This window comes from Centropristis striata, chromosome 16, assembly GCF_030273125.1.
Source record: "Centropristis striata isolate RG_2023a ecotype Rhode Island chromosome 16, C.striata_1.0, whole genome shotgun sequence".
NCBI classification, from domain to species: Eukaryota; Metazoa; Chordata; class Actinopteri; order Perciformes; family Serranidae; genus Centropristis; species Centropristis striata.
The window spans coordinates 29,627,810-29,650,500 of NC_081532.1; the positions used below are offsets into that span (position 1 = coordinate 29,627,810).

General features: G+C 37.6%; 4 protein-coding genes across 7 annotated transcripts; 2 read left to right on the forward strand and 2 right to left on the reverse strand.

Moving 5' to 3' along the window:
- Positions 1–2,473: 2,473 nt before the first annotated feature.
- On the forward strand, positions 2,474–6,479 carry si:ch1073-416d2.4 (coiled-coil domain-containing protein 42 like-2). Its single transcript, XM_059353265.1, has 9 exons — positions 2,474–2,779; positions 2,902–2,947; positions 3,276–3,452; positions 3,564–3,721; positions 4,438–4,520; positions 4,635–4,807; positions 4,898–5,008; positions 5,615–5,731; positions 5,815–6,479. Exons 1-9 carry the CDS (start codon positions 2,673–2,675, stop codon positions 5,998–6,000), a joined length of 1,158 nt encoding a protein of 385 aa, XP_059209248.1. The 5' UTR covers positions 2,474–2,672; the 3' UTR covers positions 6,001–6,479.
- An 861-nt stretch (positions 6,480–7,340) lies between these two features.
- On the forward strand, positions 7,341–9,665 carry LOC131988197 (ubiquitin thioesterase OTUB2-like). 2 transcript variants are annotated; one of them, XM_059353266.1, is made up of 6 exons: positions 7,341–7,606; positions 7,723–7,815; positions 7,912–8,030; positions 8,116–8,200; positions 8,558–8,749; positions 8,864–9,665. In XM_059353266.1, the coding sequence occupies exons 2-6, from the start codon at positions 7,723–7,725 to the stop codon at positions 9,068–9,070; spliced, it is 696 nt and encodes a 231-aa protein (XP_059209249.1). In that variant the 5' UTR covers positions 7,341–7,606; the 3' UTR covers positions 9,071–9,665. The 2 variants fall into 2 exon arrangements, with proteins under 2 accessions (XP_059209249.1, XP_059209250.1); XM_059353267.1 differs by having other exon boundaries at positions 7,347–7,606; positions 7,723–7,803.
- ddx24 (DEAD (Asp-Glu-Ala-Asp) box helicase 24) lies at positions 9,146–16,637 on the reverse strand. Of its 2 annotated transcripts, none has more exons than XM_059353263.1 (9): positions 15,243–16,637; positions 14,940–15,167; positions 13,723–13,965; positions 12,856–13,009; positions 11,660–12,172; positions 10,458–10,533; positions 9,908–10,096; positions 9,690–9,819; positions 9,146–9,594 (listed from the first exon to the last, which is right to left on the reverse strand). In XM_059353263.1, the coding sequence occupies exons 1-9, from the start codon at positions 16,165–16,167 to the stop codon at positions 9,320–9,322; spliced, it is 2,733 nt and encodes a 910-aa protein (XP_059209246.1). In that variant the 5' UTR covers positions 16,168–16,637; the 3' UTR covers positions 9,146–9,319. The 2 variants fall into 2 exon arrangements, with proteins under 2 accessions (XP_059209246.1, XP_059209247.1); XM_059353264.1 differs by having other exon boundaries at positions 14,952–15,167; positions 15,243–16,636.
- Positions 16,638–17,994: 1,357 nt separating this feature from the next.
- Positions 17,995–22,479, reverse strand: serpina10b (serpin peptidase inhibitor, clade A (alpha-1 antiproteinase, antitrypsin), member 10b). Of its 2 annotated transcripts, none has more exons than XM_059353268.1 (5): positions 22,239–22,337; positions 21,544–22,170; positions 20,209–20,482; positions 19,862–20,009; positions 17,995–18,767 (listed from the first exon to the last, which is right to left on the reverse strand). In XM_059353268.1, the coding sequence occupies exons 1-5, from the start codon at positions 22,240–22,242 to the stop codon at positions 18,576–18,578; spliced, it is 1,245 nt and encodes a 414-aa protein (XP_059209251.1). In that variant the 5' UTR covers positions 22,243–22,337; the 3' UTR covers positions 17,995–18,575. The 2 variants fall into 2 exon arrangements, with proteins under 2 accessions (XP_059209251.1, XP_059209252.1); XM_059353269.1 differs by lacking the exon at positions 22,239–22,337 and adding an exon at positions 22,371–22,479 and having other exon boundaries at positions 17,996–18,767.
- Between the last annotated feature and the right edge of the window lie 212 nt (positions 22,480–22,691).

Consider the following 22,691-nt stretch of genomic DNA (forward strand, 5'->3'; position numbering starts at 1 on the left):
AACTTATTGTAAAAAAAAAACAAAAAAACTTTATCAGACACAAATGACTGAATTTCCCCTCGGGGATAAATAAAGTAATTTTGAATTGGAATTGGAATTTTTGAAATGATATGAATATTTTTGTTAGAAAATATGGCGGTTTTCTTCAATATCACTAGGCCTATATCAGGACACTCCTTTCTGAAGGGGATCTGGAAAGTGGAAGACTGTGGGACAAAGTCTGTCTCACTGGTAATGGAATTGATGTGAACCCCTGAAACATATGTTTTTTTAAAGATCACCAAAAATACATCATTGATTGTATAAAGAAACTATAAGAACAAGCATTATTAGAGAGGAAAGCTCGGCTATTAAGGTGGGTCGAACATGGCAGAGATTTCTTACCAGCCCAGCTGGATATCAGATTTAAGGAACTGACACAAAAGGCATTACTTCATATTGTGTATTCTCATCTGATACAGGCCTGGAAAGTTTCCAACAACTACAGAAAAACCATGATTTAGATAAACAAGATTTCTACACATACCTGCAGCTTAGGCATCATTTTGATAGAAATATTAAAATTCTAAAAGCAGGTGACATGGACCTCATTAACATTGTCTTTGATGCATACAAAGGTAAAATCCATAAGAAAGTGGTCTCCAGAATATACTTCTGCCTGCAACTTCACAAAAAATGAAAACATCATATATCAAATGGGAGAAGGAAGTTAATATAATGTTGACAGAAGACAAGTGGACAAATATTTACGAAATAAACTCCTCCACCAGTTCAGGGAAATGGAGGGAATTTGCATGGAAAAATGTTATCAGGTTTTTTATTACCCCAAGAATAAAATATTTACAGAGTGACGGAGCAGAATTTGGGCATTGTTGGAGACATTATAATAATGTGATGGCTGACCACAGTCACGTATTTTGGTGCTGTCCTGTAATTCAACTTTACTGGCTAGATTTAGTCAAAGAAATAAATTAAATCCTCGGTTTTGACATTGAGTATAATTTCCAAACTGTTTATCTGTGCAATCTACCAACTGACCTTACTTCCAAGGATAAATACCTTCTAAAGATACTAATGGCAGCTGGCAAGAAACCAATAACAAGAAAATGGCTTAACAGAGAGCCACCGACAGTGGGAGAGTGGTCAGCCACTGTAAAAGATATACATGAAATGGACATGTTGACTTTCTCTCTAAGACTGAACCATGATAAAGCCCAAAAATATTGGTCGAAATGGCTTTTGTTAATGAGAAAACAGAATAGAGCAGTTCCTTTCTTTTCTTTTCATACTGCTTTGTTGTCCTTGGTGCTGTGAATGATGTTTTGATGGACTTGCCCTGGAAGGACTCCCTCCCCCAGCCGGTTGGACTGTGCTGGTTCTCCTCTTCAACTCTCACCTATGGATTTTTGTGGCAATAGTAGTTTGTCTTTGTAAGACACTGAAACTTTGCACTTAAAAATAAAGTTAAAAAAACCAAGCATTATCGTAGAAATTTGAACTTTTCTACTGTAGTTGAATGGATCATAAGCTACAAAATTTTCTGTCAGAAAAAGTAACAAAAACAAAGCTTAAAATTGTGATATTTCTGTCCAAATCACTTTACTCTACATGTCTTATTTAAAAAGTTGCCAAAAAATAAACTGTTTGGAATAAGTAGATTCTGTTAAAAATATTACATTCTGCGCTCCTCAGCGACACTGTGAAGCCATGACTGATTCTGATCAGACAGAATGGCAGGCTGTTTACACAGACAAGAGAGGAGAGGACAGGAGAGTTTGCAAGTAGGGGCTGTAAAAATGCAAATAGTTCAATACAGACAGCAATCATAAAGTGTGTGGATCTTGAAAAAATGTTTATATGTTATGTTTACATTTACATTTAGTCATTTAGCACACGCAAAAAAAGGGGAACAATCAAGGTGTAGTGCAATAAGAGCCATTAGTTCAGCACAAGTGCTAGTGACAATTCTTTAAGGAGTAAAATTGTCGTGTGGTGCAGAGAGAAGGTCCTCTCTGAAGAGCTGGGTCTTCAGGAGTTTTTTTTAAAGGTAAAGAGGGACGTCCCTGTTCTGGTAGGAACTGGTATTGCGTTATGTAAATAAGATTTTATCAAAGATATTTATCAAAGATACTTTCATTTTTCTTTAAAAAAAAAAAAAACCTGTGTTATTCTGCACAAAAATCCTTTTTGAGTTCCCACTTTTAGCCATGATTGTGCTGATTCCTGCAGGACTTATCTATTGCAAAGGAATACAAGGCCACAGTGAGTAAAATGAAGAAGAACAGAATAGGCCCTGAAACGGCTTGGGGATTCAGAGGCAAAGATGATAACAGTGCATCCCAAACCTTTCCTGGACTTTGGACTCAGCAGAATTTGTTTTTTCAATGGTTCACGGGAATCAGGACGGAGTGAGCCCTCTTCAGTTTCCAGCCTCTCATTCAGTCAATGAAACAGAACCGCCTCTCCGGCAGTTACCATGACAACGGAGAAACGATCCCGGCACATTCCCTGTTGTCTGGCCCGCGGTTCCCAGGCAACAGCTACACAAATCCAGGAAAACATCCGGAAAAGAGTCTTGGTCGTCCATCTGGTAGCCCGAAACGTGGAATAACTGCAGGACTTGTTTACTCATCAGGACAATATATCTGTTAAAAAAAAAACAAAAAAAAAACATGGCGACGACTTCCCTTCCTGTGTTGGACAGCAGCGACCCCCGTCTGAAGCTGAAGGTGGAGAACAGAAAAAGAAACGTTTTTGTAACTCAAGCGGAAGACACCAGGTAGACCTTTACACTCATTAATGGCCCACAATGGCAAAATTTCAACTCCTCTTCTCTGTGGCAACCCATTTATAAATGTTCCACTGAATTATGTTGTTACTGAAAATCTATTTTCTCCTCAGACACAAAAAGGAGGAAAATGTCAACCACATACCTGTTGTGACCGAGGTAAGATAATAATAATAAGTCATAGAAAAAAGTTTTAAGTTATTTGTTACCAATCTGCGCATACAGGAGATACAGTCATGGAAAAAATATTATTTTTTTCCAATTTCTTGTTAATTTTAATGCCTGATACAACCAAAGGTAGGTTTGTTTACCTATAGTTGTACCAGACATTAAAATTGCAAATTAATTGAAGAAAACAATGGTGGTCTAATAACTTTTTCCATGACCATAATATTAAACTGATAATACAGAAAATTATATTTTGTGGCTTGCGATGACTCACTGATATTTAGTACATAGAAAGAGTTTTGTGTTTTTATGTGTTTAGACTTCAAGCAGACTCCTTGAGGCCGGGGTGAATACTTTGCAAAGAACCCTGGTCCTGAAGAAACAGGCTGAGTTGGTTGAGGTGGACCAACAACTTGCACTCAAAAGACAAGAGTTTAAAAACCGTGTGGAGGCTCTAGCTCGAAGAAGGTCTGAACTGGAAATAAAACAACAGCAGGTGAATTGAAACCTCTGTAAACTACTTGAAAGCATAAATGACTATGGACTAGATATCTACTGATGACATTGGCCTAATACATATGCCATTGGGTTTTGTATTTTAACACAGACTAAAGATAGGGCGATGAAGTTTGAGAAGTTTGTGGCTGAAAATGAAGTGAAGCGGCGGCGAGCACTGATGAAGTATGAAGCTGCGCGGGAGCTGAACATTTCTAAACAAAGAGAGATAGAAGATCTGACAGAACAGCTGAAACAACTCAGAGCCAGGTGAAAACTTTAGATTTGTTTAGATGGGGTTTGTATGAATTGTACTCATCCGTAGTCAGTTCAGTAGATGGTGGTTGGCACACCCCCAGTTTGGAGAAACAGGCAGAAATACCAGCATAGAAGTCATAAAATGTGCTGCTGTGGAAAGGGGCAGCAGTGTATTCTATTTTTAGACATTTTTCACTGCTTTACCTTACCACCATAGCCCTTTAAATTCACAAGTGGGGTAACTGAAGACCTCTGGCTTGATCATTTGTTTGTGTTAATGGTTGACCTTGGTGACTAGGTTAGTTATAAAAGCCTTTAAAACACCAGAGTCACGCAATAACACAAACAAACTAGCCGATTGAGGAAGTGGTAAACCAGCATCTCCTGTATTTTGCAAAGTAAAATGACTGTTTTTTTCCAGTGGAGTCTGGTGGCTTAGATAAGAGCATAAATAATGGCTTTTGTCTGAGAGCAAGGTAATGTAAAGAAAATATTCTAAATATAGAATTCACTTGAAGTGATATTGATTTTTTAAAGGTGGCTTAAATACCTCTGCAGACCATTTTTTTTAAGCTTCCGTGCAGGTACTCTTGCCTACTTCTATAAAAACGGGACATGCCAACCACCATACACTCACTATGAAAGTACCTTATACAGCCCTTTAATAGGAGGATAATGCTCATAAAGTCACTTTTTTTTACCAAAGTTTCACCACATCTCAATTCCAGACAGCAAGTTTTAAAGGCCAGAATGGCAAAATACAAAATCTATGAGGACTACCTGATGAAAACACTAGATTATCTTCCCAGCAGTAAGTTAAAATTACTTTTATTGAGTGAACTTTTACATGAACCTGTGCTGTTTATCCTAATGAGTTAATTAAACACTGGCTGTAAGATTGACAAAACTGCACAATCTCTTACAGCTTACCCTGATAATGGGTCTGAATCTGTGGTTATGCCCATCATTCGGCGCCACGAGACCCTGTCCATCACCCACCGGGAGCTGCTGCAGCGCTTGGGCCGTCTGGAGGAGGAGGTGGAGCAGCGACAGCGACAGCTCCAGATAATGAAGCAGGAGCACAGTATTAAAAAACTGGTCAGACACAGACAGATATTCACTGCAACTTTTTCCTAAATTTACAGTGCTTTAATGAACAACTTATGAGAGTTTTTATGTGTGTTGCAGATGTCCAATAAAGAACTGTCTGAACTCCAGAATGAGTTAGAAACCCTCAAAGAGAAGAACAAGCAGGCAGAGGTCAACCTGCTGATGGAACAGGGCCTTTCCAGAGAGAAGGTATGCTGTCAAGACCCTTCGCTAATTTCCAATGGTGGAAAAAGTATTCAGATCCCTTACTTAAGTGAAAGTACTAATACCACACTGTGGAATTACTCCACTACAAGTAAAAGTCTTGCATTCAAAACTTACTGAAGTAAAAGTACAAAAGTATCAAAAGTAAAAGTACTCGTTATGCAGAATGGCCCTACTCAGATTGTTATATTTATTCAAAATATATTATTAGATGATTTGCGTTGTTGCATTTATGTAAGCGCTTTAATTTTGTAAAGACAGGGCTCATTTTAACTACTTAATATACTGTTATGAGGTCTAAAATGTCTAATCACTTTTAATTGGTCATGTTTTTATGTTAAATCTCGACCTGAAAAGTAACTAAAGCGGTCAGCTAAATGTAGTGGAGTAAAAAGACAATATTTGCCTCAAAATGTTGTGGAGTAGAAGTATAAAGTTACATAAAATGGAAATACTCAAGTAAAGTACAAGTAACTCAAAATTGTACTTAAGTACAGTACTTGAGTAAATGTACTTAGTTACATTTCGTCACTGCTAATTTCCACATAAGAGTTTTGGATGTATAATGTTAAATGTGCCATTTTCACACAGGTTGAAGAAGTGGGTTGCTTGCTTATGGCCATCAACAACCTTGCAGAACAGTGTCATCTACCAGCGTATGGACCTCTGGAAAACATAAACATACTGACAAAGATGGACATGGTAAAGGTAATATCATACCTTCATTTCATAATGCCAGTAGTTTGTGTTCCTTTATCTGCATTTTATCTAACCAAGAGTTTGATTTTCAGGAATACATCCTGGACAAGGCAGACACGGAGAGGAGAGCGAGGAGACTGATGGAGTCAGGGTCCGCCATGACATGCAGAACTGCCCTGACAGACAAAAGAGAGAGGGGGTCAATGAAAAGCATGGGCAGTAAAACACAAATCAAAAGTCCTAGTAAAGTCAGTAAAAAGAGTGAGACGATGAGTTGATGTAAAACTTTTCTAACTTACCATGGTGTCACTGTGTACAGTAATCTGAATTTATTTAGTATGAAAGCTAATTTTTGACCTTGAAAGCAATTGTGTGACAGAGACATGAACACGAAGAAAACTACATCCGATGAAGAATGTGAGATTTGTGGAAAGAGATAAAAATAAATTAATAAACCTTGTGTATGATTATTATGTAAAAAATCCCAAAGTAGTCTATTTTTTTGTGTAACAATGTTCAAAACTCTTAATACAAAATGCTATGCACCAAATTTTGCACTTAAAGTTTCATACAGATTTGGAAAATAAATAAATCAAGTGTATTTAAGTATCAGAACTTTGTAAACATGTCTCTGGAATGTAATCATTGTTGCATTTTAAAATAAAACAATAATCAAATGATGCTGTCAGACGGGAAGTAATACCCATCAAAATGGCATATGCAATGGTATGTATGCAATTACATTAAATACACTGCATTACACTGCATTTCATCTATATTACACGGTAAATATATTGCAGCAGAGATAATCTCTCAATCCTGTTGCATATCGAGCAGGACCAAATGTTGCATGCATTTACATTTTCTGTTCTGTACCATACTACAAAGTTGTTTTTATGCACAAGACACCAAACATTAGCAGCAAAGCAAAGTACATTATTGATTCTGGCCTGCTCCATGTTAACAGACATGGACATACAGGTTTTCTAACAGCCTGCTGGTGCAGGCGTTGCTCACCAATTATGCTGCAATGCTACTCTGGGCAATGCAGTTAAAGTAGCAGAACATGTTCAGACATACCTTTTTAAGGGGGTTATTCAGTCAGTAATTTACATTCCTAAGGATTAAGTAATAATCTGGGTTGTCAAGATTTGAGTACATTTAGTCAAGTAAGGTATTAAGAGCAGATTTAAAATGTGTGCAATGTATCAATTATAATATTTGTATGCCAGTATACCAGTATATTAAACTTTACTACATCTCAGGAGGGGATATTACACATTTTACTCAACTGAAATAATGTAAAACCTATAGGCTAGTTACTTTGGAGTTTCACAACAAATTGATAAATACAGTCATGGAAAAAAATATTAGACCACCCTTGTTTTCATCAATTTCTTGTTCATTTTAATGCCTGGTACAACTAAAGGTACATTTATTCGGACAAAAAAAACGGACAAAAACAGCTCATAAGAGTTTAAGAGCTGATATCTAGCCTTTTTCCATGTTTTTCTTGATACTAAACAAAATCATTATCTAGAAAACCATGGAAAAAGGCTAGATATCAGAATTATTGTGTATAAATAGGAGGATTTGGGGGTGAACTGTCCCTTTAAGAATAATTTGCTGGTATAACCTAGGCCTACTTTCACCAGTAAGTTAGATATTTAATGACTATTGTACATGTCCACTGTATAGTGATGGAAAATAGGAAAACGGAACTCACAATAGGTTATGCGTTGGCGTTGCCATGTTTTGAACAAACCGGTACTGTCCCTTTAACACGAACACGTGGTTCCTGCAAACATCCGGTTTTCAGAAAATGGGAATAAAAAACGCAATAATGTTTTGACACAGCTTTGTCGCACGGATTCTTGCTCAACTGTAATTACATTTTCTCACGTTGTTTCCATGTTGATGAAATACGAAGTGGTGCGGGCAGTGGGCCGCTGAAACTGCTGTTTGGTCTGAAAATAGTAAAGCTGTTTGTTTGTCGACAGATGGAGGCAGGCTGCCTTGTCTCATGCCGAGAGGACATTTCTTCGTTGTTTCCTGAACAAACGCCGGGTGCCAAATATAAAGTAGGAACTAAGGTTGGGGTGGGTTGTTGTACTGCAAGTGGTCATAATCACCCCCTCTTAACTCACACTGTCCGCCGAATAATAACCACACCTATTGTCCTTTGTCAGGATTTAAGCAGCCAGTTTTCCAGCGTCAGACAAGTGCGCGGAGATGGGAACTGCTTCTACAGAGCCCTCTGCTACGCACACATGGAGTCACTCCTGCACAGTGTCAGGGCTTTGCAGAGGTCAGTTATCATCACTACTGCGATTTGTCCAAAGTGAAGTAATTGTAAATGTAAGGTGGGCTTGTCTTACTGGTTTCACTTTCAGATTTAAGGAGAAAATTGTTCAGACCTGCGAAGACTTCTCTTCTGCGGGTTTTGATGAGAGCTCCTTCAAGCACCACCTGAACACAGTAAACAATGCATTTCCTTTTACAGGCACATAATATAACTTACCAGATGGAATCAGGCCAGTAAATCACTAAATTCTAATTACATTTGGAAAGAAAAATCTCCATTAAAATGATCAAACGTGAACAACAATAAGGTGAATTTATTATAATCATAATGCTCCCACAAAGGTTGTCACACGTACAAAAGGCATAGAATGGGATATTTAGTTCAAATTAAAATTTTGTTGGGTCAGAATGTTTTTGTGGTTAGTGTACCACTTGATCTCTGCTTCTTAAAACAGTGCTGGGACGTCATATCAAAGTATTCAAGGCAAACTTTTTTCTGAAAAATACCCAGTTATTTCTGCCCTCTTGAAGGTCGTACATGTGGTGGAGCAGTGCCAGGCAGATGAGCAGGAAGACACGCTGCTCAGGCTCTTCAATGAGCAGATGACGTCCGACAGTGTGGTGCAGTATCTCAGGCTGCTCACCTCAGCACACCTGCAGAACCAGGGGGAATTCTTCTGCCACTTTGTGGAGGCGCCCAATCTACTAGTCTACTGTCATCAGGTAAGTGACAAAGTGTTGCTGCCATCTAGTGAAAAAATAGTAGATCCAAGTTTGTTTGTTTTTTTACAAAGGATAAGTCAAACGTTTCATAATGTCTTCACGCTCGTCATTCAGGAGGTGGAGGCCATGGCAATGGAGTGTGACCATGTGGACATCCTGGCTCTGTCGCAGGCTCTGGATATATGCATCCATATCGTCTCCATGGAGGGTGATGAAGAGCAGTTGGCTCACCACGTCATTCCAGAGGGTGCTGAACCGTCCCTGCACCTCCTCTACCACACGTCACACTATAACATTCTCTACCCGAGACCTCAACACTGACCAGAGATCCATTAAGGACTCAGCTCGACTCAGGAACATTGACTTTAGTTGAATAAAATTCCAACGGGGCTTAAGGACGCTTGTGAAAACAGATTTTTTTATCAAGCCTTGCAGTGTACAGCGATTAAACAACATTTAAATACATTTTCTTTGCACATTGTGCAATTACGATTTAAATGAACTGAATGTATGTAACAAATACATAAATCCTGTTAAAGATTGCCTCTAAATACACGTTCCATTAACATGTCACTGCTGCTGCTTTTCTTCTTTCTTCTTTTTCTGCTGTGGTGGTGCACCTGTCTTTAACTTCTGTTTCATCTTCTGTATAGAGACCCTGGTGAGGGCACTTTCCCTCCCAGTGTGAGGCAGGTAAGGCACGGAGAGCTTTCCCATCTGAGTGGGGTACTTGCTCTTATTCAAATTCTTGAATACAGGCTGTGAGATCAGATGCTTCAAATGCTTTTTCATCCCTTTGACCACCTTCTGCTGCTCCCTGTCGTCCTCCTCATCCTTTACTCCACCTGTAGACATAAATTGTGTATTCAGTTGTCTGTATCTCAACATTTTAGAATAAAGGGAACTTGTTACAAGAGATTGTGTGTCATGTTGGTCTTACCAATTAAAAGGTCATCATCCAGATCCACCTCCAGGGCTTCTGCTGCTTGTTTGAACCAGGAGTTGTGCTGCTTCTCTCTGCTGTTGTGAAACTCAATCTTCTCTATCTTTCTGGCCAAATTTACCCGCTCCTGTGGAGGAACGCATTCATCAGTAAACAATCAAACATCATCTCTTTAATGTCACTCTGTAAAGGCAGGACCTAACCCTGGATCTCACCTTGATGGCTTCCATGCATTTGATCTCGATGGGGAACATGGGAAGATCCTCATCCTTCCCAAGAGCCTTATAGATCTTTTTGTAGTTCATCATATCGTCTGGGCCTATTAGCAGCAAACTGAGACCCTCTCTGGTGGCTCTTGCTGTTCTGCCGCTCCGATGGACGTAAGTCTCAGACGTCCTGGGAACCTGATGGTCACAGGAGGACCTTATTTGAGCTAACCACGTACCAGTTGCACGATAAAGCTGAGAAACTACACACATGTAGACAGCAAAACCATTGTTTTCCTGTGGTACGGCACAACTGGCACGCATGCTTCTCTTGCGACATGCATCATGTTTTTCTAGCAGTTTATAGATGTGCCTAGAAGTGGAAATATTCCTAGTTTTACAGCAAAAGTCGTCAAAGTCACACTTGGCCCAGGCAGCCAATCAAATACACAAATACTTCCTTACTGTTTTTGATATGTGCTCTCCACTCTGCAGATGTGCTACATGTGCTAATAATACATGCTTGGATGCTTGGAGGACAGCAACAAAAAAAGCTTACCTGGTAGTGAATAACATGCTGAACATTGGGAATGTCCAGTCCCCTCGCCGCCACATCAGTCGTCAGCAAAACACAACTGTAAATGAAATGTTGAAAAAGTGTCATTTGGCCAGTCACCATGATTATATGGCAAAAAGTGCCACTAAAGACATGCCAACTAATGAGATTTTTAGTAACTCGTACTAGAATGAAGGCGTAAATAAAGCTTTCTATCAGAGCTTTTTCTGAGTTTAAGTACACCTCAATGTGATAAATCATAACTATAAGTCTACTGTGGAGACATCGCATGGCAGCAACACAACAAGCAAGTACGGATGAATCAATGTGCAACAGTGTTTCTCCGCCTTCCACTTTGAGCTCTTGCATTAAACTACAAATCCATTAGAGGTGTGAATCAGCAGAGGCCCCACGATACGATTGCGATTTTAAGCATTTTGTGATATGTGATATATTGAGTATTGTGATACAATATTGTGATTTAACTGTTTAACTGCATTTTGTGTCTAAAAAATTTCAATCCAGAATTGTTCTGTCAAATAAGAGAAAATTCTCAGTCTATTCATCTCACTTCAGTCTTTTTATTTCTCCACAATGAGAGTCAAACCCACTGAACTGATATCAAACATGTATGGACGACAACAACTGCAGCATTTTATCAAACTTTCCTCAACTTTAAGCTTCACTGCTGTCAATTTTTTGGAATGAAACATAAAAAAGGCTAACTTTGCAGCGTTATTTCGACAACTTCCTGACACGATGCGGCCTCCAGAAATGGCCGAAACAACACTGATGGCCCGCTGGCCTTCGGAGTGCTAAATATTGATACTTGGCGGCCATGAATCAATATAATATCGCCACGCAAAACATCACAATACTATGCTGTTTCGATCCCCCCCCACACACACCTCTAGAGTCTATCTGGTGAAGTACACACTAACTTGCACTATTTAAGGGACTTCAATTTGCCAAACTATTGTGGTTGCAAACTTGTAAACTCCAGATTATAGTCTGTCAAAATAAGCATTATGATAAAAGTCAATGATGGAACTAGTCCATAATCCAGACTTTTTTTATGCAAATCAGATAAAGCTCTTAGTTGCAGTTAACAGATTTGTATATTTCATCACAGGAGCACAATAACTAACCCAACCAGAGGCAAACCCCTTCAGACCACTGCTGCCAGAAGTGTGTGCAACCCTCACCTCTCCCTCTCAGCAAACCTTTCCAGGTTTTTGAGGCGTTGTTTCTGGTGCATGTTGGCATGGAGGGGCAGTGGAGTACGGTCCAAGATAACCAGCAGGGAGTTCAGTCTCTTGATACAGTCTATGCTGTTGGCGAACACCATGGTGCGGCCAGGATACTGGAGCAAAAAGTAATAAAGGTAGAAGTCCTTCTCGTCCTTCTGACAGTGGATTCGGGTCTCGGTCAGGGTCTCCACAGTCGCCTCCTTCCTGGTCAGGTCGATGATTTTGGGTTTGGACTTGATCCCGACTTTCTCCATGAGAATTTCCAGCTTGCTCCTCTGGTCCACATTCTTCTTCTTCTTCTGCAGGACGCGGGTGGGCAGGCTGCGAGCCATGGTCAGCGTGGCAGAGAACACAAACGTTTGCCTTGTGGGATTAAAGTGCACAGTGTTGAGCATCTCCAGCAGACTCTCCAGCTCTGCAAAGTGGCCTCTCTCTACCATGCGATCAGCTTCATCAATGACCAGGCACCTGCACAATAACACAACCAGGAGGACTTAATTAAAAATAGCATGACAAATTAAACAAACAGTGCTCCGTGGATGTCACTTTTGATATTCCTGATGCTGCTCTAGCTTTTTGTTGAAAAGCCAAATCCAATAAAAAAAAAAAAAAGTCACAATTTCTGGTATCTTTTTAGCTTTCAACCCATATTTTTTTACTGCTGCTTCTGGCCTTTTGTTTAAAATGATTGCTCAGGGACTTCCCCGACAAATGTGCAAAAAAAAAAATCATCTTTTTGCTGTATCTAGACTTTTAATGTACATTTAAAAATAAAAAGTGCACTTTTCCCAGTGTAAATGTAAACTAGAAGCTGCAGTGTAAAAGCATTTATGGTCATTCATCTACCCTTCGAGAACCAAAACCCGCAACACAGATTATTAAAATCTGATGAATGAATAAGAAAGTAGTGCTGGTGTTTAATTAATTAATTAATTCATTATCCTTAACCATTTATCCGCACTCGGGTCACGGGGGGCTGGAAAAAAAGATGGTAGATGGCAGAAAAAAAATCCTTGATTGACTCTTCTGCCAAATGCTGATTACATATGCAACTGGAATTAAATAAAACAGAATTCGATATCGGAAATTTGTTTTTTGAAACAGTAGTTTCAAACAGTAGTTTCAAAAAATGCAGTAAACGGTTAACTTACTTGAGCTGTCGTAAATTCATCAGATGAGGATGCCTCTCCTGGATTAAGTCCCACAGGCGTCCAGGAGTGGCAATTACGATCTCTGGTCTTCGCTTAAGCATTCTTCTTTGTTTCTGCTGTGCCATCCCACCCACCACAATAGCTGTTTTGATGTCTATACAAGATAAGAGATAAGAGATGACTTTATTTATCCTGCAGTGGGGAAATTTAGATGTCACAGCAGCTCAAGATATAAACACTGTTTCTTTTTTTTGTTCTAATTTTTAGCACAGTTTATGCACTCCCCCATGTAAATATCCACTTATACAGTATTTCTTCTTGTATAATTTTTCCCTGTATTTATATATTTATATATATGTCTATTGCACATTTATACTTTTAACTTTTTTAAATTCTATTCTATTGTATTGGTGTTGTGCTGCTGCTAGAAATGCAATTTCATGAGGGAACCTTCCCGAGGAATTAATAAAGTTCCTATCTATCTATCTATCTATCTATCTATGGAAAACAGAATAAAAAATATAAAAAATGAGACATATACATACAGTCTATATACATTCTATGCATACATTTCTGCTATTTGGCATGTATTATTAATATATATATTTTATTTGTTTTCCTGAAAGTACTTACACGTTGGAGAAAATATATTTTAGCATGTTAAATAGGTTAAATAGGTTGTTGCATGTAGTAGTATGATCAATGAATAAATATATATAAATATATGCAGAGATATACACAATATAGTATAAATGGTATGTGACATATATAATAATATAGAAACAAAAGTAACATATTGAGAACATTCATAACATTATTCATTATTTAAATAAAAACCCTGGTCATCATAAAACTTTAAAGCCTTACCTGTAAATTTAGCAACAGCATCAATATGGTGCTTGACCTGAACAGCCAGCTCCCTGGTGGGAGTGAGCACCAGTCCGAGAAGAGGCTGACTCCGCCCTCCTGCAGCTTCTTCTTCTGCTTCAGCGGAGGGGTTGAAGTCAAACTCTGCATCTTTGATTACTTGAACACACCCAAGCCTCTCATCGTCCTCCTGGCCGTCCATGCCATCACACTCCTCTTCACTGTCATCTGTGTCCAGGGTCTCTGCAGGGAGACGTGAAGGAAAATCGGAGGCCCGGAATTACTTGCAAAGTATATGATTTTTAGAGGTCTGAATCCCCAGAGCCCCCACGATACGATTTTATCCCGATACTTGATTCACGATGCGATATTATTGCAATTTTAAGCATTTTGCAATATGGTGAGCATTGCGATACAATATAATGCAATTTAACTGTTTAACTGCATTTTGTGTCCACAAAAGTACATTCAATAAAGAATTATTTTGTCCAATAAGAGAAAATTCTCAGTCTATTCATCTCACTTCAGTCTTTTTATTTCTCCACAATGAGAGTCAAACCCACAGACTGACCAACAAAGTATTCAGTCAAACTGAACTGAACTGATATCAAACATGTATGGACGACAACAACTGCAGCATTTTATCAAACTTTCCTCAACTTTAAGCTTCACTGTTCTGAAATTTCTTTGAATGAAACATTAAAAAAAGCCTAACTTTGCAGCGTTATCTCAACAACTTCCTGACATGATATCCTGGCGCACTTGGTGCCTGTAGATTCATTAGATCTTCTAGTTTCATCTGATACCAGTATCTCCAGTATATCACTCAAAATGCTACGGCCTCCAGAAAAAAACGTTGAAAATACTGCCGGCCTGCCGGCCATTGGAACACTAAATATCACTACTTGCTATGAATCAATGTAATATTGCAGCGCATTATTACGCAATATTATGCTGTATTGATCCCCCCCCCACCACCTTTACTAAATTAATTCACAGCTCAAATTCTGACCGGACTGCACAGATTTTGTCGTTATGTTATAGCGTCCTCAAAAAACAACAATTTTAAAAGCAAGACTGAAGTTTATGCATTTGTTTCAAATCAAAAGTAACATTAATACATTTTTTTAGACCTTTCAAAATTATATTTAAGACAATTTATGAAATTTTAAGAGAATTTTAGATGTTTTAAGACTTTTTAAAGCCCCCGCAGATACCCTGTGTGTCACCTTGGTCCTCCTCTGTGATGCTTTCACCCTCTTCTCCCTCAGCATCCATGTCGTCCTCTTCGTCTTCTTCTTTTGTGGACTTCTCTACAGCTGGTAGATACAAACTCTCCACCTGTGTGGCTGATTCAGCGTTATCAGCAGGCTCTTCTGAACCGTTTCTCCACTGCAGGATGGCGTGGATCATGGGAATACCAAAAGCCAATGTCTTCCCACTTCCTGTAATCAAAACGCTTGCATCAGCAACACATGTGGAAACATGATGGAACCAAAACAAGGAGTATTTTGTCTTACCTGTCTCAGCCGCCCCGAGCACATCCATACGGTCCCTGATGGCTGGAGGCAGAGCCAGGGCTTGTATGGGGCTCGGTGAACTAAATCCAAGACTGCTCAGTGCCTTGAGCACAGGGGCCGGAACAAACAGGTCTTTCCAAGCACTCACATCCGCTTTTTTGTCTTCAGAGCCGGAAAGTGCTGCATTTGTCCAATTCTTTATCTGCTTTTTGCTTTTGGGGGGCTTTGTCACTTTATCTGGAGTAGATTTTTCTTCTTCTTTTTCTTCTTCCAGAGTCTGAAGCTCTGATGGAGACTGATGGTTTGGCTGCTCCTCTGAAGTTTTATCAGCTTCTATCTGTTGCTTCTGTTTCTTTTTCTTCTTTTTGTTGCTCTTCTTTGTGAGTTTTGATTGGGCTTCAGGTTCTGAACTGACTGCTGCATCTTCTGAAGCTACTGCTTCTTCTTTTTTATCCTCCTCACCTGCAGCTGAATCATCCAGTGTCACTTCTGCAGAAGTGTTATCTGGTTGCTCCGAATCCTTTGCAGTCAGTTTCTTATTTTTCTTTTTCTTATTTTTGGCTTTTTTCTTCGCTGGTTCACCTGTTGTTTCTGTCTCTTTGCTCTCCACGTCCACCTTCTCTCCTTCCTCCTCTCCCTCGCTGGCTTTCCTTTTCTTCGCTTTCTCCTTCTTCTTTTTCTTCTTCTCCTCCTTCTTTTTCAGCTCCTTTTCTGCTTTAGCTGCAGCCTTCTCAGAGTCTATCAGACGATAATCTGTCAGCTCTTCAAAACACACCAGCCCCTCCATGCCCTCCTCGGAGAAGAGGCTTGGATCCAGCTCCACAGCTTCCCATTTTCCTTTCACGTGGATGCTACGCTTTTTCTTTGTTTTTTGCAGTGCGGAAGATACACGCTTGTTTCTGGGATTCATCTTCTTTGTCTTCATTTTCCTACAAAGCTGAGTTACGACAATATGTTGAATTTCTCCCCTTCAAACTGAGTTACGTGTGCGTTGACTTAGCCAGCAGCTAAGTGCCGAGCCACTCTAACTATTTATTAAATGATCGCACAAACACCAGATCGCTCGGCTTGGTAAACCATAAACGACAATACGACATCCACAAGGAAAAACAATGAAACCAGTACTACCTTGACTGAATGTGCCTTTTTAAATGTCAATTTGTGGCTACAAATGTTGACAACCACGCATGACACGAGGGCGCAGCCATGACAGTGTTGATCACGTGGTTCAAATAACTTTATTGGTCAAACAGCCGGTACAGTGTAGAAATGCTCCGCTACAAATGAAGTAAAGAAAAGCATTCAAACTTTACTAAAATAAAAGTACAGATGCATTTACATCAAAATATACTTAAATAAACTATTAAATATAAAGTGCCAAAAAAAAGGCTTTATGTAGACAACTCTGGTGAAATGTAACTACATCTACTCAAGTACTGTATGTACCGTATTTACTTCAGTATTTCCATTTTATGTAACTTTATACTTCTTCTTCACTACATTTTGAGGCAAATATTGTACTTTTTACTCCACTACATTTAGCTGCCAGCTTTAGTTACTTTACAGGTCGAGATTTAACATTTACATTATAATTTATTTATTTATTTAAATTAAACCTCATGAGTACTTGTACTTTACTTGAGTATTTCTATTTTATGTAACTTTATACTTCTACTCCACTACATTTTGTGGCAAATATTGGACTTCTTACATTTAGCTGACAGCCTTAGTTACTTTACAGGTCGAGATTTAACATACATTTAACATCAAATTAAAGTGTTTAATTAAAAAAAAAAAAATTAAAACACTTAGATAAATGCATCAATAAAAATAATCCAATATTATATTTCTCATTTTTAAAACAATCTGAGTGGGTCCATTCTGCATAACAAGAAACCTTTACTTTTGATACTTTAAGTACAATATGAAGCTGATACTCTTGTACTTTTACATAAGTAAGTTTTGAATGCAGGAATTGTACTTGTAGTTGACTAATTTTGCAGTGTGGTATTAGTACTTTTACTTATGTAAAGGATCTGAATACTTTTTTCCAGCAATGACTGCTCTTTATGCAAAGACACATTTCATAATAATGTATTTTATATTATTTAATTCAGTGGTGGAAGAAGTATTTAGATCCCTTACTCAGGTAAAAGTAGTAAAGTGTCAAAAAAAATCTTACTTACTTTAAGTATCAATTTATGTATATACCCACACTCAGATTGTTTTATATATTCCAAATATATTATCAAATGATTTGTATTGGTGCATTTAACCACTAAACTTGTCAGCTAAATGTAGTGGAGTAAAAAGAACATTATTTGCCTCTAAATGTAGTAGAGTTGAAGTATAAATGGAAAGTTAATGTGGAAATACTCAAGTAAAGAACAAGTACCTCAAAATTGTGCTTAAGTACAGTACTTAAGTACATTTACTTAGTTACATTCCACCACTGGTTAAATTGTAATTAATCATCTAGTATTGTGTGTATTACTTTAATGTTGCATTACTTTTTTTGCATTAATAATCATAATCTACAGTCACTGAAATCATTGCACAAATGTAATGCAATGAAAAGTAGAATAGGAGTATATCTGGCTCTAAACTGTAGTAGACTGTAGTAGAAGGATAAAGTAAAATGAAAATACTCAAGTAAAGTACAACTACTTTAAATAATACACAAGTGCTTGAGTCAATGCACTTGGTTACTTCCAACCACCATTAGTCATACTGAGTATTAGTCATGTTTTTTATTCTTCACTGTTAGGAGGCCTAATATTTCTTCTAGTACATGTTCAGTCTTATTCTGCCTTATTAGCAGAACAATCATACAAAATCACAAAAGACGGTGTGCAGCCTGCTTTCTCAAGGGTGATCATATTCATAAAATCAGATATTAATAGGAGTCAGAGAAAGTCATATTTTAAGACATTTCTTATTAAATTACATAATGAAATGCATTCATTAAAGGACTGATTAATGCTTAATGTCTTCTTTAATTTGTAATGTATTCATTAAATTACGTAATTATTTATTTATTCAATTATTTAAGCATTTCGTTATTTAGTTAGTCATGTGTTTATATATTTATTTCCACCCCTTATAACCCTCCATCATTTAGTCAGCAAATTATTTGATTGAATCCAAAAGAAAGGCACACTAATGTAAATTCTTTATTAATAGGGATCACATACAGGGCGGTTTATAGAACAAATCAGCACAACCTCGTTACATTTAGGATTTAAAAATGCATCAAATTAGCATTTTTAAAGTCTAAATAAACACAATGTTAAGTGCAAGCAAACAAGGACTCACACAGCACAGTCATGCCTGCTAGTTCTTGGTGGGGTCAATCACCCTGCCCATGAACAGCAGGCAGTTTGTGTCTTCGTGGTAAATGAAGAAGAAAAAGGGCCTGTTGACAGTGAAGGTCCTGGGTAAGGAGTATGGGATAATGCCAGTTGCTGTGGCTGCTGCTGCAGTGGTGCCTGTCTCGTCCACCTCGATCACAGCTTTGTGCAGCACCTGGGATTTCACAAAAGATAAGAAAAATAAATCACCATCTGCAGAGGTCAGAATATGCATGCATGCAGTGGGTGGAGGAAGAAGTATTCATACATATTTTATTTTGTGCAGGCAGTACATTTTACATTTTATTTTATTTATTTTTATCCCATTTTTAATTTATTTTATCTTACTGTTCTATTGTTTACTACATCTCTTTGTATTGTGTTATGTATTTATTGTTTGTGCAGCACTTTGGAAACCTTGTGTTTGCTAAAATTGTGCTATATTAATAAAGGGGATTGGATTGGATTGGAAGTATTCAGATCCTTTACTTATTACATTCACTGCACATATGTTCTCCAATTTACTGCCACTTAAACATGTTTGCACTACTAGTTTTTTAGTTTGGTCTTGGTTGTTTGTTTGTCTGTCTGTATGTTTTTTTATATGATTTATATATTTTCTTATCTTTATTATATTTCATTTGTATTATTCTATTTTTATTACCTTAATCTGTCTTTCCTCTGTACTTGTGCTGCTGCAATTACTAAATTTCCCCCATGGGGGATCAATAAAGGAATATCTTATCTTATCATAAGTCAAAGTGTTAATACCAAACTTTGAAATTACTCCACTACAAAAAAAAATCCTGCATTCTAAACTTACTTAAGTAAAAGTACAAAAGTATCAGCATCAAAATGTATTTTAAGTATCAAAAGTAAAAGTACTCGTTATGCAGAATGACCACACTTAGATATTTAGTATAAATATATTATTTGATAATTTGTCGTGATGTATTTATCTAAGCAGTGTTTTAATTTTGTAAAGGTTGGGCTCCTTTTAACTATATATGTTGTTATGAGGTTTGATTTATAAAAATGCGTAAAAGTAAAGTAACTGAAAAGTAACTAAAGCTGGAAGCTAAATGTAATGGAGTAAAGGTACAATATTTGGCCTTAAAATGTAGTGAAGTAGAAGTATAAAGTTACATAAAATGGAAATACTCAAGTAAAGTACCTCAAAATTGTACTTAAGCACAGTACTTGAGTAAATATACTTAGTTACATTCCACCACTGCATGGTGACAAATGAAAAACAAAAACAAAACATACCTCTGACACTTTGAGGCCGCCTTCCTTACTCAGCTTTGTCAGATTGGCTGAATTACTAAAGATACTGTCCATGCCCATATGTGGTAGAATATTGTGCAGGGAATATGACTCCTCCATCTTGAATTTGGGCATGTTGACTTCCAGTTTGCTGTGAACATAAAGACCGGCCATGTTGAGTGGACCTGTGAGTTATCTGTTGCTGCAGGCATGTGATATTATGCATTTGTTGCTCTGCAGAAAAATACACAAAGTCCTACTCGATCATAGCAAAAATACATCAGGATACAGACAACAAAATGATAGAGAAACCTTACATTGTAAAACATTTTACATAACCTAACACTTACGTTTTTTCCAGCCCTCTGATCCAGCTGAGGAACTTCCTAGCAGTAATGTCATCATCAATCACAGTGTAGTCTGTGCCTTTGTTGGGGAGCAGGATGAGCATGGAAACACCTGCCTGGTATGGCAGCTTCAGCACTTTGGCACCAAGAGAAACATCTTCCATCATGTAGAACTTGTCCTCTAAAAACATCATCGGCACTTGCTTGATATTATAATTGTTGATGTAGAATGGTGCATTTTCAGTGAAGTTGGGGTTGAAAGTCTTCTGCCAGGCTCCTGTGGAAGAAATAATATTATTTAATTTCCTCAGTACAATTTTTTAGGTACTTGTACTTTACTTGAGTATTTCCATTTTATGTAACTTTATACTTCTACTCCACTACATTTTGAGGCAAATATTGTACTTTTTACTCCACTACATTTCGATAAGACTTAACATGTAGTAGAAGAAATAGTAGGCCTCCTAACAGTGAAGAATAAACAACGTGACTAATACTCAGTGGTTGAAAGTAACTAAGTATATTTACTCATGTTCTTGTGTACAATTTAAAGTAGTTGTATTTCACTTCAGTATTTCCATTGTATTTTATCCACCAAGTCCACTACAGTGTGGCAACTCTACTCTAATTATACTTTTAAAAAAATCACATTACATGTATGCAATGATTTTAGTTATTGCAGATTATAATGATTAATGCAAAATATAATCAACAAATAAATGATCATGTTATATTATAGGTAAATCTGAATTGATCCTAAGGTTACATTTACAACCTACCCAAAAGTATATAAAGTAGTTAAAATTAAGTCATGCAAGATTAAAGTAAATTATTAAAGTAATTACTGCATGAATAATTCCAATTCAATCAGTGGTGGAATTGTACTCAAGTAGTGTACTTAAGTACAATTTTGAAGTACTTGTTCTTTACTTGAGTACTACATTTTGAGGCAAATATTGTACTTTTTACTCCACTACATTTAGCTGACAGCTTTAGTTACTTTCCAGGTCGAGATTTAACATAAAAAACATGATACATTTAATGTGATTAGACATTTGTTTAAAATGCTATATACATGAATGCATCAATAATTATAATCAAATAATATATTTAGAATATATAAAACAATCTGAGTGGGTCCATTCTGTATAACGTGCACTTTTGATACTTTAAGTACATTTTGATGTGGTATTAATACTTTTACTTAAGGATCTGAATAGTTTTTTCCGCCATTGTTTAATTGTGGACACTGTAGGTCAAAGGTCAAAACACGATCATAGTGCAGTTGTAAACAACCCAAGATAAGTTTCAAGACTTTTAAAGAGATATTCAGCGTACCCTGAAAGAAAATGGTGTTGATTAACATGAGTTGGGTCACTGGATCCAGATCAGAAATCATCTCCGTCACTTTGTCCTCAGTCTTGTTGCTGATGTACTCATTGATGAAGCTGAGACTCTCTTTGGTGTTTGTAAAGTTTACACTTTTGATCTCAGCGTCAAAAAAAGTCTTGATTTGGTCTGTGAATATCTTCTCAACCTCAAACTGCGGGTCCATGAAGAGAGCCATGCCTTGGTCCAGTTTCAGCATCCCGTTCTGTGTGATGTTCTCATGAAGGAGCTGAAAGAGTGTTGGGATGAATTCTGGCTGGTCGGCCCGCTCCAGCTGCTGCAGGTTGAGTCCCTTTAGTATTTCTTTGTGTGTGACACCGTCAGTAGCCATTGAAAGAGCAGCAAAGCTGGTAGAGATGCTCAGAGGTGAGAAAAAGATGTTCTTGTCATGATAGCTGGATATCTTTCTGTATAGGTTCATGGCAAAGTCCATGTTTTTGATGGAAAGATCTGAGATGGTGGCGCTCTGAGGGTGCGCTTGGTGGACAGGAGCGAGGAAGCACATGTAGGTTATAATGAAAATAAATCCCATCGTCGTTTTGTGCGTCACCATTTTTAGAGACTTGGTTACTCTACCTGAAACAGGCACAATACATGTCAAAGAAGGTATCAAAAAAGCACAATTAAGCAGTAGCATAACTTACCCATCTACTAGAAGAAATAAGGCAGATTAGAGTTACATTACCAGCAAACACACTTGAGTTAATTTGGTTTTGAAATGCAATAAATTCTTGTGAAAAGCATTCTTTCCAAGATTGACTGACTGTCATACGTACCATCCAGCTTGTGCAAAGATAACTCTTGAAAGCCCCCATCTATTATTTGGGGAAACAAAGTGCAAGTGTGCACTGAGCGTTACATATTAACCACGACACACCGCCTGCGTGGAGTCAGAGCTGTTTTTCAAACATTTAGGGCCTCTTTTCCAGAGGTTATGTCACAAAAATCATCAATAACTGCATGTTGCAAAAACTGACACATGAGAAACTTCAGGAGGAGTGAATGTCACTTTAATCCCGGAACAAGAACTAATACATTAAATGAAAGAATGTGCTATGGTAACAAGTGGAATATAAAGAAAATGATGTATACTTATT

What these genes read in the sequence shown, in the direction of transcription:
- si:ch1073-416d2.4 (XM_059353265.1), top strand. Translation starts at nt 2,673, where the DNA reads ATGGCGACGACTTCCCTTCCTGTGTTGGACAGCAGCGACCCCCGTCTG. An exon ending in AGCACAGTATTAAAAAACTG is followed by an intron (nt 4,808 to 4,897) that starts GTCAGACACAGA and finishes TGTGTGTTGCAG; the next exon opens with ATGTCCAATAAAGAACTGTC. An exon ending in CAAAGATGGACATGGTAAAG is followed by an intron (nt 5,732 to 5,814) that starts GTAATATCATAC and finishes TTTGATTTTCAG; the next exon opens with GAATACATCCTGGACAAGGC.
- LOC131988197 (XM_059353266.1), top strand. Translation starts at nt 7,723, where the DNA reads ATGGAGGCAGGCTGCCTTGTCTCATGCCGAGAGGACATTTCTTCGTTG. An exon ending in TCAAGCACCACCTGAACACA is followed by an intron (nt 8,201 to 8,557) that starts GTAAACAATGCA and finishes GCCCTCTTGAAG; the next exon opens with GTCGTACATGTGGTGGAGCA. An exon ending in TACTAGTCTACTGTCATCAG is followed by an intron (nt 8,750 to 8,863) that starts GTAAGTGACAAA and finishes CTCGTCATTCAG; the next exon opens with GAGGTGGAGGCCATGGCAAT.
- ddx24 (XM_059353263.1), bottom strand. Translation starts at nt 16,167, where the DNA reads ATGAAGACAAAGAAGATGAATCCCAGAAACAAGCGTGTATCTTCCGCA. An exon ending in GCTCGGGGCGGCTGAGACAG is followed by an intron (nt 15,168 to 15,242) that starts GTAAGACAAAAT and finishes TTTTGATTACAG; the next exon opens with GAAGTGGGAAGACATTGGCT. An exon ending in ATGAATTTACGACAGCTCAA is followed by an intron (nt 12,173 to 12,855) that starts GTAAGTTAACCG and finishes GTTATTGTGCAG; the next exon opens with GTGCCTGGTCATTGATGAAG.
- serpina10b (XM_059353268.1), bottom strand. An exon ending in ATCAGAGGGCTGGAAAAAAC is followed by an intron (nt 20,010 to 20,208) that starts GTAAGTGTTAGG and finishes TTATGTTCACAG; the next exon opens with CAAACTGGAAGTCAACATGC. An exon ending in GCGGCCTCAAAGTGTCAGAG is followed by an intron (nt 18,768 to 19,861) that starts GTATGTTTTGTT and finishes GTGAAATCCCAG; the next exon opens with GTGCTGCACAAAGCTGTGAT.